This window comes from Aspergillus ambiguus (assembly GCF_047715705.1).
Source record: "Aspergillus ambiguus strain CBS 117.58 unplaced genomic scaffold BDV59scaffold_34, whole genome shotgun sequence".
NCBI lineage: Eukaryota > Fungi > Ascomycota > Eurotiomycetes > Eurotiales > Aspergillaceae > Aspergillus > Aspergillus ambiguus.
In genome coordinates, this window is record NW_027395547.1 from 251,645 (window position 1) to 267,396 (window position 15,752).

The 15,752-nt window shown below is 56.7% G+C and overlaps 7 protein-coding genes across 7 annotated transcripts; 3 read left to right on the forward strand and 4 right to left on the reverse strand.

Annotated features, from left to right (window-relative positions):
- The first annotated feature begins 1,905 nt into the window (after nt 1–1,905).
- On the forward strand, nt 1,906–4,539 carry samB (MYND-type zinc finger protein MUB1). The gene has a single exon (XM_073690792.1). The coding sequence runs from the start codon at nt 2,496–2,498 to the stop codon at nt 4,290–4,292; it is 1,797 nt and encodes a 598-aa protein (XP_073545002.1). The 5' UTR covers nt 1,906–2,495; the 3' UTR covers nt 4,293–4,539.
- Nucleotides 4,528–6,507, reverse strand: BDV59DRAFT_185115 (putative oxidoreductase, 2OG-Fe(II) oxygenase family). Its single transcript, XM_073690793.1, has 6 exons — nt 6,273–6,507; nt 6,161–6,220; nt 6,047–6,100; nt 5,948–5,964; nt 5,739–5,889; nt 4,528–5,669 (listed from the first exon to the last, which is right to left on the reverse strand). Exons 1-6 carry the CDS (start codon nt 6,441–6,443, stop codon nt 5,028–5,030), a joined length of 1,095 nt encoding a protein of 364 aa, XP_073545003.1. The 5' UTR covers nt 6,444–6,507; the 3' UTR covers nt 4,528–5,027.
- A 2,059-nt stretch (nt 6,508–8,566) lies between these two features.
- Nucleotides 8,567–8,866, reverse strand: BDV59DRAFT_98919 (uncharacterized protein). Its single transcript, XM_073697467.1, has one exon. The coding sequence runs from the start codon at nt 8,808–8,810 to the stop codon at nt 8,655–8,657; it is 156 nt and encodes a 51-aa protein (XP_073545004.1). The 5' UTR covers nt 8,811–8,866; the 3' UTR covers nt 8,567–8,654.
- A 764-nt stretch (nt 8,867–9,630) lies between these two features.
- Nucleotides 9,631–11,109, forward strand: BDV59DRAFT_98923 (protein disulfide isomerase family protein). The gene is made up of 2 exons (XM_073697468.1): nt 9,631–10,334; nt 10,390–11,109. Exons 1-2 carry the CDS (start codon nt 9,812–9,814, stop codon nt 10,968–10,970), a joined length of 1,104 nt encoding a protein of 367 aa, XP_073545005.1. The 5' UTR covers nt 9,631–9,811; the 3' UTR covers nt 10,971–11,109.
- A 138-nt stretch (nt 11,110–11,247) lies between these two features.
- BDV59DRAFT_204636 (heat shock factor-binding 1 family protein) lies at nt 11,248–11,602 on the reverse strand (the record flags this gene model as incomplete). The annotated part of the gene is made up of 3 exons (XM_073694496.1): nt 11,248–11,336; nt 11,393–11,492; nt 11,546–11,602. 3 exons carry the CDS (start codon nt 11,600–11,602, stop codon nt 11,248–11,250), a joined length of 246 nt encoding a protein of 81 aa, XP_073545006.1.
- A 226-nt stretch (nt 11,603–11,828) lies between these two features.
- Nucleotides 11,829–13,307, forward strand: BDV59DRAFT_185120 (EBP2 family rRNA-processing protein). Its single transcript, XM_073690794.1, has 3 exons — nt 11,829–12,001; nt 12,056–12,743; nt 12,823–13,307. The coding sequence occupies exons 1-3, from the start codon at nt 11,885–11,887 to the stop codon at nt 13,119–13,121; spliced, it is 1,104 nt and encodes a 367-aa protein (XP_073545007.1). The 5' UTR covers nt 11,829–11,884; the 3' UTR covers nt 13,122–13,307.
- BDV59DRAFT_185121 (uncharacterized protein) lies at nt 13,308–15,521 on the reverse strand. The gene is made up of 4 exons (XM_073690795.1): nt 15,197–15,521; nt 14,873–15,138; nt 14,660–14,818; nt 13,308–14,605 (listed from the first exon to the last, which is right to left on the reverse strand). Exons 1-4 carry the CDS (start codon nt 15,399–15,401, stop codon nt 13,493–13,495), a joined length of 1,743 nt encoding a protein of 580 aa, XP_073545008.1. The 5' UTR covers nt 15,402–15,521; the 3' UTR covers nt 13,308–13,492.
- Nucleotides 15,522–15,752: the final 231 nt, after the last annotated feature.

Consider the following 15,752-nt stretch of genomic DNA (forward strand, 5'->3'; position numbering starts at 1 on the left):
ATTGGCCACCTCTACTCCCATCGTTCTAAGTGGTCCGGATATTGCTCTGAACTTATCCATCCGGAGGGCTTATCTCCACCGCTAAGCTGATCGCCTGAAACCGTGCCTGACTAGTTCTTCGGACGCCCCTCTGGCAACGGACGGTTGTCATTAATCATCCTCCCGGATTAATAATGGCCATTTAGTCCTTGTGGCTTACCCGCATGATGGAGCCAATTTGTCAGGAACCTGATTCCCAGGCTGGTGGCGCTCCGTCTGAGATGGGTCATTTGCAGTGGTTACTTTTGAAGCCATCCATCACAATGACGTACGGGCCCTGGGATTTCTCGTTAGACTGAGTTGATGAGCTGAATTAGGTTACACCCGATTAATATATCGTGGGTAGGTTGCCGAGATGGCCATAACCTAATCGCGCCTAGGTTTGAGGGCACTCAGCGATTGCTGCATGGGATGTTGCCTTTTACGTGTGGGTTAGGAGCTGTATACCGTACAGCGGTGATGATGTGGGCATTTTTTGAAATAAAAGGATTCTGATGTGATGGTTAACAAACGGGAAGAGACTACGGCTGTGCCACGACTAGACCTCTGGCCAATATATACTTTTAGATCACCCCGATGAAACACTCCAACACAAAACACGAAGACCTACAGGTAAACACGAAGGATGTGTGAACCTTCATCAACTGCTCCAAACAAGAATAAAATGGACCTTATTTGTTCATTCGGGGTATCTCCAACGTTTACTCCGACGGACATTGCCTGGTGGAGGGTGTACGCAGTAGATGTTCCCCGCGCTTAACGACTGGTTCTAAACATAGCGCAGTACGGTGTATGGTCCTTCAAGTCCGTGCGCTCTTCTCCAGGGAAGGTATATTTGCTTCTGTTATTTTGCTATTGCCCAGGATGAGGTTGCGCCATTGCCCTCTGCGACATGGGATATGGGTTAATGTAGGGAGTGTAGAGGGCTGGGTTTTCATGGATTTATGGTTGGATGAATGGACTACGCCAACAGGATGCAGATACTCCTAGAATACTACCAGGTACGCCATACGGGGTAGGGGCTCCATGATAGCGATACAGTTTATTGTCCCTAGGAAAAATGCAACAGATCTGGATGAATTCCGTACGTTTCTAAGAACCAAACGCAGGAGCTAAAGGGTGAGATACCCAGACATGAACTAGGGCGAGATGGATTAACAGCGATATCCAGGGTGATAATAAAGTTTTGGCATTCTACAGGGCAGAATGCAGAGTTACTCCTTTCGGCGGCAGGGTGTTTCGGTGTAGGCCGCGTGCTTCCATCCCTTGGCTACGGGATTGCCCCTGCCCCAAGTGGTCCTCAGCGGTCCTCAGGTTCACTACCGAAATAACGGTGTAGAGGGTAAAAGTGGATTCTCTCAGCCTGGTCCTTGCACCCCGATCTACAAAGGGAGAGAGTTCGTGGGTAAGTCGGAAAACGGGGGGGATCGGGGAATCCACCATGTGCAAGCAGGTGGTACTACAACGATCTCGGAATCTTGGTCGCAAACCGACGAAGAAAGGGGGGAAGAATGTGTCGATCGGCCGAAGTCATCTTGATAATTTGGCGGGAACATCATCAGATTCAACATATCCGATGTTGAATTGGGTGGCGACATAACATGACCAGAGAATATCCGCGGAGGGCTCATCGGGGTCATCCCTTATGGGGGTACTCGTATTTGACGCTGCGGCTGAAGACTTCGAGGGAGCGATGAAGAATCACTCGACATTTGGTGGGAATGATGTCCAACGAGAACCATTGGGTAATATCAGTTCCCTGGTTGACTCCGTAGAAATGAAAAGCGAACTGTGTACAGCGTAAAGACCGGTGGTGGCGGGCAGGAAGCATAGGCAGGAGGCGCTTCAGGCGCCAGACGAGAAGACTCTCCGCTTTCGCCTTCTCAGCCGCGACCTTCACCTTCTCTCTTCTTCCTCCTCTCCTCCTCATCGTCTTCATCATCCCCCCCAGCCCATCTGATCATCCTGTATATTTCTGTTCGCTTCCTCTACTCCATACAGATCTTTCCGTGATCTCCTACCGCTCTAACCCAGTCTCGACGGGTTGTGGTTCCGCGGGTGAATCATTCCCTGTGGCTAGTCTCTGACGGCCGGACCGGTCTTGGCTCCTTCTCACTCTCTCCCCTTCACGCCTCCTCATCCTTCTGCAAACATCTTCATCCATCCCCTCTTCTCCTCCACTCCATCCACCAGCCGCCCGCCCTTGTGTCTATTAACGACCCTGGCAATCATCCTTTCGCCAGTTCTTCATGACTGAAGGATAAAGTCCTTCCAACTCCCCCTCCCCCCTCCCTCAGTCCTTCCTCCCCTCGGGTCACGTTTCTTCCGACGGGTTTGATCTCACTTTAGGGGTTTCACTTCTGAGAACCCTCATCGTTTCCCATCGGTCCCTCTCCGACTGGATCGAAAACAACACTAATCTCTCGTCGACCGTTTGTCCCTTCTCGCCGCTCATCATGCGCGAGGTCAATTTCAGCATCCCCAACGTCAACAAGGCCTCTGTCAATATCACGACCACCCTCTATGACAGACGTGCTCTCGACTGTACATCCACTCTCCCCCTCATCAACTCCCTTAACCATCTGGCCTATCTCACCACCTCCTCTGCTCGGATCCGCGATATCCTCACCGTCGATGGCGGTATCGAACGACTGGTATGCATTCTCAAGGAGGGCCGCAGTCGGGACCTGATGGAGATGTGGAAATGGAGCCTGGCTTTCCAGTGTGTCGTCAACATTGGCGTGCGCGGCTCCGAAAGTGTGAGGACCAGAGTCGTGGAGGCGGATATGGTCCCGGTCATTGCCACCATCCTCGACAATTACATCAAGGTCGTCGACAAGGCTCGTGCTCGGTCGGATCCGGATACCCATAGGCATTCATCGAGGCATCATGGCAAGCCCGTTCCCACGAACGGGGAACCTTCTTCCCGCCCGTCACACTTGGACGAACAACGTGCCTCTCGCCGTCAGGCCCCCCCTCCTAATATCGAAATCCCTCCGTATTTCCAGGATAACCATGCCGCCGATGCCAACGCTATGGACCTTAGTTCCTCCCCTCGGGCCCCCATGACTTCCCCGCCGGAGAGGAGCACCTTCGCCCAAGAGGCTCATAACCACCGCACTCAGGACACCCGCTATTTGCACCCCGGCGGCCATCGTCACCGGGCGATGCAGCCGCTTGCCACCGCTTTGCCCCCTATGGATGCCGCTGATGGTTTCGGACTACGCCCCGTTCGGGACACCGAACGACTCCCTAGCATGCTCCCCGGATTACAGAACGGAATCACGTCCCAACCCGATTCCCCCACGACGCCCAGTGGCCCGATCCAGGCCCGAAACAATGTCCCAACCACGGTGCCCATGCAAAGGCCTGCTCTGAGACAACAGCGATCCGCCTCGGGTGACTCTGACGACGGCAACGGAGAAGCCTTCTCGGTGGAGGACGGCACCCGGTCGGAAGCAACGACCGAGCCGATTGTCCAGAATCAAATGGAGATCGATGAAGTCGGTGACAGACAGGCCATGCTGAACGGGGTGTCCGATGGACATGACCTGACTGTGACGGATCCTTCCGAAGGCCAGGAAGCCGAGACGTTCAACATCACCCATCGCTCCACTGTAGATGGAAGCACCATCAACACCGGCGACACGCAGACCAACCCCACGTTGGGGTTATCCCCCGCCCAAGCGGCCAACACCACCAACTCTCCCAACATTGTTCCCAGCCCCTACTCCCTCTACTTCCGCGACCGATCGGCGACGGCATCTCAGAACGTCCTGACCACGATGCCGCGTGATGAGGACGTCCTGATGTCCCTCCAGCTCCTCGCCTATGTCTCCAAGTACTGCAACCTTCGCTCCTACTTCCAGAACTCCCACTTCGTGCCCAAGCTCAAGGTCGACCGTGAGCTCCAAATGTTCGAGGATGGTTCCGCGCCGGTCGAGACCGCCGAAGAAGAGGACGAGTACCTGCTCCCGGACGATGTAAATATCTTCCCCCTGGTGGAGAAGTTCACCGTCCGGCATCACACGAAAGACATGCAGTACTGGGCCTGTGTCGTCATGAGAAACCTCTGCCGAAAGGACGAATCGAGAGGTGGCATCCGGCAGTGTGCATACTACAAGTGTGGCAAGTGGGAGGAATTCCAGCGTCAGTTCGCCAAGTGTCGCCGCTGTCGCCGCACCAAGTACTGCAGCAAGGACTGTCAGAAGGCTGCGTGGGTTTACCACCGCCACTGGTGCCACACCCCATGATATGAACGCATGAACTGTCTACTTTTCCTAATGCATCCTGCCTTGCATAGCGTCATATACGCCATCTTCTATGTCTTTTTGTTTATGTTATCGAGGTTTCCCATCTACCCGTGCATGGCATTTCAGAACCTGGCGGCGTTCCTATTCATCACCAAGATACCTTTTGTATGTCTGTTTGCTTCTACCTCTTTTTTCTTTTTGGCGATTATGTTCTATTTATTACTCCCTTTTTTTTTTTTTTTTTTTGCCTTCCCCAACCTTGTCTCATTAACGCTGGGCATAAAGCCGGTCGATTGTTTACATGAGTCCCCTCTAGCGGTTATGATTTGCACACTTCATCATTGCAAACTACCCAATTTTGGCCCTGCCCCTGTTCTCTGCTATTGCTTTCATCCCCCACCCTCGACACTTCATTTTCATGCCCGACGAGTTTCCTTTGTTCGTCCTTGCGTCGCATATGTCCTATTTCTTCCCGCTTTTCAATTCCAGTGGAGCGATTTCTCTGGCAAGTGTCGCCGTGTGCTATTTACTTTGATCCGTTGGCTACCTTTTTGGTTGTCAATCCCAATATCGTGGATGTATTTATCGCATCGAGTGCATTCCCCATGCATAGTACATTGAACCGTTTCCTTACGAATTGAATAACTTCACCGAGTTGACGCGACGTGCTCCGTTATAATCGTAATACCAAGTAATGTGTACACAGACTGACTAGCGACTTGCAACTACGGTCGACTACTGCTTGAAGCTGTAAGTCGCCGCGAGACGCGAATGGAGATGTTCCTCGGCCGTGAGGGCCCGCTTCCCCGGTTCCAGATGGCCCGCACCCCCGCCGAAGCCGACCTTCTCGTCGGCGAGCCCGCTCGCGGCACGCTCCTGGCGGTACGCGGTGACGAGCTCACTTGGCACGGGCACCAGCTCGGTGCGGTCGAGCGGATGGCAGAAGAAGACGATGCTGTAGCGGTCCTGCGGGGAGGGGCTGCGCTGCTCGGCCAGCGGGAACACCACGCGGTGCACGGTCGACTTGAGCAGCCCGTCGGTCCAGTAGCTGAGCAGGTCGCCGATGTTGACGAGAATGGGCGGGAAGGCAAACCCCCGCGGTTCAACTTCCGTCGCGGGGGCTCCCCCGCCGGGCTGCACCGGCACTGGCGCCCAGCTGCCCTCCGGCGTGCGGATCTCCAGCCCCGGCTGCCCTGGCCGCTGGAAGAGAAGCGTCACACTGCCGTAATCGGAGTGGGCGCCGGCGCGCACGTCCATGTCGTGCTGGTAGGTCGACGTCGCCGGGGAGGATATCGACGGGTAGTAGAGATATCGGAGCGTGCAGCCCGTGGGGCCCTTGCTGGGGTCGTGGCGGGCGGTGAAAAAGTCGTCTGGGATCTAGATGGGAGGGGAAGGCCGTGAGGATGGCCGGAAACCTGGAGATGGAAACAGGGAGGGGGTGCTTACGGAGAGTCCCAGGGCGAGGAGAGTCAGGATGCGGTGGCAGGTCTTGCTGCAGAGGTCGGCGAAATGGCCTATGTCCGACTCGTGGGGGGCGAGGGATGCGGGCAGCGGCTGCTGCGCCTTTCCATCCTTGAATTCGCCAAAGTTGAAGGCCCTAGGGGCGATTAGAGTTGGTTGAGACCGAGGAGTTGGGAGGAAGGATGTGGTCATACTCTTTGAAGTCACCTGTCTGCATGCATGGAGAGCTTGTCAGTGGCGGGGTAGCCTTGACGAGACTGCGTCCAGCGGTTGTTATTCGGACGACGGCGTACCCGTTGATGCTCTGGATCTAGTGTCTCAACATGCATTCCCGACCAGCCCCGGTTCTGGACGGAGGGTCAGCAGAGTAGGTAAGGACAGGCCTCGGCGAGCATGATGTAACGTACATTCGGCTCGATCCGACATGCGGCCTTTTCCTCCACGGGAGACATGAAGAAGTTCTTGGACTGTCGACGGTCAGTCTGCGTGTTTCCTCAGGATGTTGGGGCCGCATCATACCAGCTCAAAGGCTCTCTGGACGTCAGCCACGGCAAAGTCGGAGCCGGAGCTGTTCACATAGAAGAAACCGTATTTGGTGGCGGCATCGAGCATTTCCCTGCCCACGGCGGGGTCATTGGGATTGGAGATGTCGATGACGGGGAGTTGGATGGGAGGGCCTACTGTAGCCATGGGGTATGAAGAAGCTGAAGGAGGCGAAGAAGAGGAGAGGAGAGGAGAGAAGAGGAAAAACGAGTGGGAGATGGAATTATGAGTAGTAGTAGATGGATTCCTTCTCCGCTTATCGACAGCTGATAAGAGACGGCGTCGGCCGGCGGGGAAAAAAGCGGCGCCCGTTCGATTCCGGCGGCAGGCGGATTTTTTTTCTCGCCAGACTCCCGTGACCGGTCATGATACCATCAATCAATCATCCATCGCAAACCGACACACTGCCTCTGCACGACTCTCCCTTCGATCTCTCCCAACTCTCCCTCTTCTCGCCCCCCGAATCTTCTGTCCCCTCCGTGCAAACCTCTTCATCCGCCGTCTCTCCCTTCTGTCCTCTCCGCCCCCGCGGGCCTATGCCTGTCTCCGCTGTTTGACGTCCATCTCACATCCAGAGCTCAGAAATCATGCCCAGTGAGCTTGATCGATTCCTGACTCCCTCTCTCTGGAGTGCCACTAACCACTTCTCCTCTCATAGTCCGTCCCTTGGATGACTGGCTCTCCAGCCGTCACTCCTCCCTCCCCCTCTCCGCCCTCAAAGGCGCCGTCGTCGGAATCGATGCCTCGCACTACATCTCCCAGCACCTCCTTCATCACTCCACCCGCGAACCTCTGTTGGTCGCCTTGGGTGGCTTCCCCTTCGCTCTCAAGAGTAATATCGAAAGAGAGCTCCAGCTGTTCAGGGAGCTCGGCATTGCCTGTCTCTTCGTCTTCAATGGCCTAGACTTTGGCACCAAGAACCAGCGACCCCACGTCTCGCCGGAGTCGGTACGCGCCTTTGAACAGGCCTGGGATCTGTACGACCAACAACAGGCCGACCAGGTCGTGGATGCTTTCAGCGGAGCTGGTAGGATTGTCGTCGGCACCTGCATGTGCATGCCCCCCCGCTAACCCAGCTGGATACAGGTACCCCTCGGCCGGAATCTCTTTATCGCTTCTTGCAGCGTATCCTTCGCCAGAATGAGGTGGATTACATCGTGGCTCCTTACAGCGCCGCGGCCCAGGTACGACAGTCGCATTTCGCCTTGTGTTCCATCGCGCTCTTCTGACCACTTACTCCCTCGCAGCTGTCCTACCTTGCCAAAGGCTCCAACCCCCTCGTTGACGCCGTCTGCGGACCTACCGAAGTCCTCATGTTCGACGTCGACAAGTTGATCACTCGCATTGACATCGATCCCGCCCAATTTTCTTGGGTCACCAAGCAGACGTGCCAGGAAGAGCTGGGCCGTCTCTCCAACGAACAGTTCCTCGACTTCTGTCTCTTGCTCGGCTCTTCGTTCCTGCCCACATTCCCTATCTTCGAAAACCCTGCGTTCCCGGGCAAACCCGCCGCGGTGCGGGACGCCCTCCCAATGTTCAACGTGGCCGGTCGTAATGCGCTGGCCCTGTGTGCTCAGTTCGAAGAGGATCGTCGGATGCAGGACCTCCAGTACACGGACCGCTACAAGCGGGCCCTGATGACCGTGAAACACCATGTTTACATGGATGAAGAAGGCCGCGTCGCCCCGATGGACTCGGAGAATACGTCCAACGATATGCATGAATTGATCAGTCAGCGTCTGCCGGAAGAGCTCTACTTCTACCTCTCCAAGGGCGTGCTGGGCCCGGACGTTCCCAACTACCTGACCTCCGGCGAGGTGCTCGTTTCTCTCCCTCTGGGAGTCGAGGATACGGAGATCTACCGCCAGGTCGCTGGTAGCAGCCTCACCCCAATCCGCACACAGGGTATCTGCCTTCTGTCGAACTCCCTCCACCGATTCTACCAGACCAAAGTCATCAATGTTCGCACCTGGTATGACGAAAAGTCAGACACGTCGATCAATCTCAAGACGATTCCCTCAGTCAAGGACACGATCACCTCATGGAAGATCCGGACCGACCAGCTCCCGGACTCGCTTAAGAAGCTGCAGGTTGGCTTACCGCTTCCTCTTGCCCTGTGCGTTGTCTAACCGTTTCACCAGGAATCCTGCGGATTGTTCAAGTTCGCCGTCCAGAGTTTGAAGGACTCGGACTTTGCCTCCAAGTCCCTGAAAGCTAGAGAGGCACAGGTATGGACCCCGGGGATGTCTGTCATGAAGGAATCTAACAATTGCAGCCACTGTCGACACAAAACGAAATCCTCGCCAATGTGTTCTGGCGGTTCTTGCAGCTCCGAGGATATATAGACGAGAAGACCCATCAGCTGACGCAGTGGGGCGTCTGTCTGGAGCAAGCGCTCTCCGTGCTGGAACCCTCGGATTCCCTGGAGGAGGCCACATTCCTTGCGATTGAGATGCTCCGTTTCGGACTCCTCAACTCCAAGCCGTGGTTCTCCCATGTCTCCGGTGGACCCATGCGGGGATCAGGTGAGCTGTCGGCCTCCCTCTGGATGACGCGATTCTGACTGGTTGCTTGCAGATGAGGACAAGAGCTTCAATATGCTGGTGTCCCGCGTGGCTTGCATCGCCAAGTTGCAACACAAGAGCATCGGCTACTCGGGCCCCCTCAGCAGACAGTTACTTTGCTACCGTTCTCTGATCTCGGAGGTTCGCGCTGCGCTGCGGAACCTGATCGAGGTTGTGTTGGCTAGCCTGCTTCTTAGCGGCGATGCTGACCGGGACCGGTCCGACTGGAACGACTTGAGCGTGAGGTGAGTACTCCTGGGGTCGTTCGTGGAAACACACACGCCCGTGTCTGACCGTGCCTGTAGGCTTCCGTTCATCGACGACAATGATTGCGGTCTCGGCATCGCCGTGCGCACGTATCTGGACGACTTGCCCCTGCAGGCCGATCCGCTGAGCGCGGAGGCGCGCGCCGAGGTGAAGTCGAAGGGCAAGGACTGGTTCCAACACAGTGATAGTTTCACGGGTAACTTGGACATGGCATTCAAGCTGTGGGACGCAGTGAGTTCTACTCTTTTGGATCGATGGTTGGGAGCTAATCGGTTGGTAGGTCTACAAGGGGACGCAGCATGCGGGCAAGGATTTCAAGGACGGCAAGACGTTTGGGGATGCGAACAGCTGGCTGGCAGAGAGACGGTAGAGGGCCGTGCATGACGATACCAATTAGTTTCAATGCAGACGCGGGATGAAGCAAGTCGTACGCTGTATGGGGTTGTTGTATGGATGATTATGAAGTAGGCATAATTAATAAGGCGGTTAGTAATTCAAACACCAAGTGGCCTTTTACCCGCTGGCGTCATCTGGAGCTCCCCATTGCTTCCACACCTCCCTGCAACAGCAACAACCAGTCTCCAGTCGGGGAATTCCAAGGAAAACACACGGAATAAATCCCTCTCGATCCTTCCCATCCCTACTCCCTGCCGATTGAACTCCCGATCCCCTCCCCCCGCCACCATGGCTCGTCTGAGCTTCCTGCTCGTGAGCTGTCTCACGCTGCTGGTCGGCATTGCCAGCGCCGCCTCCGCGGTGGTCGACCTGATCCCCAAGAACTTCGACAAGGTGGTTCTTAAGTCCGGCAAGCCCGCGCTGGTGGAGTTCTTCGCGCCGTGGTGCGGCCACTGCAAGAACTTGGCCCCTGTCTACGAGGAGCTCGGCCAGGCGTTTGCCCACGCCGAGGACAAGGTCACCGTCGGCAAGGTCGACGCGGACGAGCACCGCGACCTCGGCAAGCGATTCGGCATCCAGGGCTTCCCGACGCTGAAGTGGTTCGACGGCAAGAGTGACACCCCGGAGGACTACAAGGGCGGCCGTGACCTCGAGAGCCTCTCGGCCTTCATCACCGAGAAGACCGGGGTGCGGCCGCGTGGCCCCAAGAAGGAGCCCAGCAAGGTCGAGATGCTGACCGACTCCTCCTTCAAGTCGACCATCGGCGGCGACAAGGACGTCCTGGTGGCGTTTACCGCGCCCTGGTGTGGACGTACGTTTGCCTCCTCCTGCCGTTGTTTACGATCTCATATACTGACCCGGAGCAGACTGCAAGAGCCTCGCACCCACGTGGGAAACGCTCGCCAACGACTTCGCGCTCGAGTCGGACGTTGTCATCGCCAAGGTCGACGCCGAGGCGGAGAACGCCCGCGCCACCGCCAAAGAGCAGGGCGTGACAGGCTACCCGACGATCAAGTTCTTCGCCAAGGGCTCGACGGAGGGCGAGGCGTACGGCGGGGCCCGCTCCGAGGCCGCCTTCGTTGACTTCCTGAACGAGAAGACCGGCACCAACCGCGCCGTCGGTGGCGGGCTCAACGAGCGCGCCGGCACCGTCGCCGCCCTCGACGAGCTGGTCGCCAAGTACACCTCGTCCGAGAACTTCTCTGCGCTTGTCGCCGAGGTGTCCAAGGCTGCCAAAGGGCTGCAGGACAAGTACGCCCAGTACTACGTCAAGGTGGCGCAGAAGCTGGCCGATAACAGCGACTACGCGCGGAAGGAGTCTGCCCGGTTGTCTAAGATCCTGAAGAAGGGTGGCTCGGCCCCGGAGAAGGTCGACGACCTGATCTCGCGGAGCAACGTGCTGCGGCGGTTCCTGGGCGAGGAGAAGCCCCAGAAGGATGAACTGTAGATATGATGACTGTGCTTACTGTGCGTGTGTTGGATATATGTGGAATCTTTTTTTTTTCTTTTGCTATGAATGGCTTTTGTTTTGTATTGCGGTGATTGCTGATGCGCTATCTGGTATGAACATGCATCGATTCTTTGCGGGGGTGGGTATCTTGTGCGGCTTCCAGAGGTGGAAGTGTAGAAGTGTAGAAGGAAATCAAGACAAACTGACGAAGGGGAAATGCATCGCTTCATGAACGTATCAAACTCCAGCCGTGAACTGGGTAGCCGCCGACAGATCACTTGTCTGTATTTCCTGTCGTCGCCGGCTCCGAAGCCACCGTCAACGACGCTTCGAGTTCGTCCAGCCGGCGAGCCATGTCGTCCACTAGGTCTCGTCAGCTGCGCGCACGTTGCCAGTTCCAAAACGACAGGGACACGAACACTTTCCGAACATCTCCCGCGAGACGGTGTCGAATTTATGTTGCAATTGGTCGAGAAGCTCGTCGACGGCGGCCGTAAACTGTTCCTGCGCGTCGGTCGACTGGCGGATGTCGTCAGCTGGTGGACAGAAGCACGATGAGAACAGGGACGTACCGGCTCAGCCGCGGGCGAAGAGACCTGATCAGCGGCGGGTTTCGCCTCGTCCGACATGGCGATCGAGATGGACGGCGTACGGTAGGTTGTTGGCAGACGACACTGCGGAGTACGTACTTACTGTATATCCAGAAAGGGACAGGGAGAAGATAAGCACCGGATCAACGTTCCGCCGGATGGGGCTAGTCCCGTCTGGGAAAAGGCCCACGGTGGACCCAGTCTAGCCGGATCCAACCTAGCGCTATCCCAAAAAAATTCCCATGCAGATGAGGCAGTTCCGTCGCAAGTATTCGATTCTCTCTCCATTGCACGCCCTCTCTCGCGCAACGATCCGTCACAATGCCCAAGCGGAGTCAGCTGCTCCAAGCCCTGGACCATTACAAGGGCCGGGACTACGATGCCGAGAAACAGAAGAAACTAGCCAAGGCCGCGAAGAAGAAGGCCGCGAAGCAGGTCGTATGTCATGTCGCTCGTCTTTCCGTTGCATTCACCTCTAACCTAGCTGCACAGGATGAGCCGGCGGTAGCCAAGCCAGAGGTCACCAAGCCAGAGGAAGACGCCGAGGAGAGCGCCGAGGAAAGTGACAAGCAACCAGACAATGCCGACCAGAAAAGCCCGGAGGTAGAAGACGACGAAGACGAAGATGACGAGGAAGAGCAAGAGGAGGAAGAAGAAGAGGAAGAAGAAGAAGACGACATCCCCCTGTCCGACCTCTCCGACGACGAAAGAGAAGATGTCATCCCCCACCAACGTCTCACCATCAACAACTCCGCCGCCATCACCTCCTCTCTCAAGCGCATCTCTTTCATCAACGCCAACACCTCTTTCTCCGAACACAACTCCCTCGTCTCCACCGAGCCCATCGACGTCCCCGATCCCAACGACGACCTGGCCCGCGAGCTGGCCTTCTACAAGGTGTGCCAGGCGGCCGCGACCTCCGCCCGCAGCCTGCTGAAGAAGGAGGGCGTGCCGTTTACCCGGCCGGGTGACTACTTTGCCGAGATGGTCAAGACGGACGAACACATGGACAAGATCAAGAAGAAGCTGTACGACGAGGCCGCCGCCAAGAAGGCCGCCGCCGACGCCCGCAAGCAGCGCGACCTGAAGAAGTTCGGCAAGCAGGTCCAGGTGGCCAAGCTGCAGCAGCGCGCGAAGGAGAAGAAGGAGACGCTGGAGAAAATTAACGCTCTGAAGAAGAGTGCGTTCCCCCCTCCGACCTGCTCCCTCCGTTTTCCGTCTTTGTTCTGTCTAGTGGATGCATGCTGACTATGGTGCAGAGCGGAAGGCCGACACATCAGGTCCCACTGAGGACTCTGGCGACCTGTTCGATGTGAGCATCGACGACGCGAACCAGGACGGCGCCCGGAAGCGCAGCCGCCCCACCGAGAAGGGAGGCCCGTCGCAGAAACGCCAGAAGAAGAACGAGAAGTACGGCTTCGGCGGGAAGAAACGCCATGCGAAGAGCGGCGATGCGCTCTCCAGCGGTGACCTGCGGAACTTTTCGGTGAAGAAGATGAAAGGGGGAGCGAAACGGCCTGGAAAGAGCAAGAGAGCCGCCGCGAAGGGACGTGTATGATTTTTCGATTCTCCCTTGGGTTTTTGTTTCCAGTTTCTTGTTTCTGCTTGCTAGGGCATGGATGGTGAAAAGCAGGTTGTTCGCGTTTAACCAAAAGAATTTGTCGTCGATTACTAGACCTCTGGACTAGCGGTTCGTGTATATGAGCATTAATTGGACCTCGTCATGGCCAGCAAGTATCGAATTCGTCACTAGTTCTCCAAGTAGGTATCATCTGAAAATCACTAAATCCATCCATGCCAGTTCCCATGTAGTTCAACGCCGCTCATGTCTTCCCAATGACGCCTGGCTGCTAACCGCTCATGCCTCATCCGTCCCATGCGAATTAAACACCTCAATGATTCCATTCTCGTCCTTGCATTTTGTTGGATTTACATCTCGACCGAGTTGGGCCCGTTCGTGCCACCGGCTATGGCCGCGAGCCCAGGCGCATCCACCGTTCCCATTTCTCGAATACGGCTGAGGAGGTTGTCCACTGGAAGACCGATATTGAGTCGCTGCTCGGAAAAGACAAGGTCCAGTTTGGCCTTGGTGTCGTCCGCGTGCGCCAGAGAATGATCCCGGATCATCTCCTGCCCGCGCTTCGTGTTGCTCTTCTGGATGATCTTGCCGCAGTCGCGGACCTGGCAGATCCACGTATCGGCGGGGGGCTCATCGCTGTGGTGCGTGTCCAACTCGGACGCTTCCTGATCGGCAACCGACACGGACGTGTTGCGGCTCTGCAGCGTCTCCTGTAGCGGCGTCTTTTGGAACGTCATCGAGCCGGACTCCGACAGGATGGACCGCGTTCGGCGCTTCGCCCGGGTCGACAGCGGGTCCCGGACGAGGTCATGGCCGCGGACCTTACTGGGAGTCTCAACTTCATCCATGACATCTACGTTGTCGTCGGACAGATCCTCCTGCTCGATGGCCGTGCTGCGCGTGCGCTTACCCGTCTGCTTCGTCGCCACCGAGCTCTTCGGACGGAGGACGGACTTGCGGACGCGGCGTCGACGCACGCGCGGCAGATCTTCATCCTGTTCACTGTCCTCGTCTGACGAGTCGTCGTCGTTTGCCGACATCCGCGCGCGTAGCGGGGTCAGGGCGACCTGCTCGGCGTTGTTTTTCTTCGACGCGGTCTTCAGTTCCCGATAGATGGCCTTGCGAGACCAGTCAAACGCGTTCGTCTTCGCCTCGTCCATCATCTCCAGGACGGTGTCCGCGCGCGATGCGAGAAGGTCGCGCGCGTAGTCCTCGGAGGCGACATCGAAACGATTCACGAGGGTTGAGGCGACCAGATCGAGGTTCAACTGGCGCTTCGCCAGATGGCCGGCATCCTTGAGATCGGTGATGATCTTGTAGATTTCCTCCGCCTGCGTTTTCGAAACGGCGGTAGCGTCGGGGGAGTGGGTTTTCTCATCTGTCTCGTTGTCGCCATCTTCAATGTCAGAGTCCTGTGGCTGCATCTTGGACTCCTGTTTGGCTTTGATCTCCTCGTATTCCTCCTAGCTCCAAATCAGCATACACAATCGCAGCCCGGCAGGAGGCGAAGCACGTACCGGGAATGTCTCACGCAGATGATGGAACACGTTGGTGTCGGTCCACTGCACGTTCTCCTCGCCCTTGAGCATGCGGGAGAGCAAAAAGGTATGATGTTTGTGGAACACTTCGAGCGAGTCATCGGCGTCCTCGCAGATGCCATGCGTGTGGTTGACATACTACCGACGGTCAGCGACCTCCTTCACCACCCCTCAATAGCCGTGCCAACTCACCTCCTCGCACAGGTATTCCACGCTCGGGTTCCAGTTCCGCCGTCGTTTCCGCCTGGATTGATGCCGGTCCGCCAGGAAATACAGCAGATCGATAGCCTCGACAACGTCGATGAACATGTTCCGGTAGCCCCTCGCGGGGGAGATGGAGAACCAGCCGGCACGACCGGCGACCCAGAAGCCGACCTCACCGTCATTATGCTGGCCGTATGCGTAGTGCGTGACGTTTTCGAGGACAATGCGTTTGGAGAGGTAGTCGGGATCGAGGACTGGCGGCGGGGTGGTGAGCGAGCGCTCTGCTGGAGGGATATGGGATAGGATACATACTGAGGGATTCCTGCTCCTCCTCAACCTCGTCCAGACAGCCGGTTACCTGGACAGGATTGTCCTCGGAGGCGGCGAGGAGGTTCGCATAGCGGGACTTGCCTGGGACCAGGACTCGGACCTCGGACAGACTGAACTCTTCCCAGTCGTTCTCGTCGACGAGAGACGGGTCTCTGGGGGCCAGGACACTATCTTCTCGCGAGGTCATGTCTCCGGGGGGAGCATGATTGGGGTTCAATGAGATGGGGACAAGAATGAAGGGAGTTGGAAGAAGGAAGCGAAGTGGATGGAGGGGGGTTAGTTACCTAGTAGTAGGTACCTACCGTAGGTAGTAGTTAAGCTGGAGGAGGTCTTAGGTAACGTCGGCGTACCTAGATTACCCCCGAAGATGCCTCAATTTGATACCGGACGCGTAAATTACGGTACCACCAGGACGGGACCTTTCCAATGGATATCTTATGCCGCTTGAGCTTCATTTTTCCTCATACCTCCCTCTCTCCCAGCTTTCACCCTCACCCCCAACCCACCCAATTAATCCTCTAATGGGCCTCCGTCGCGG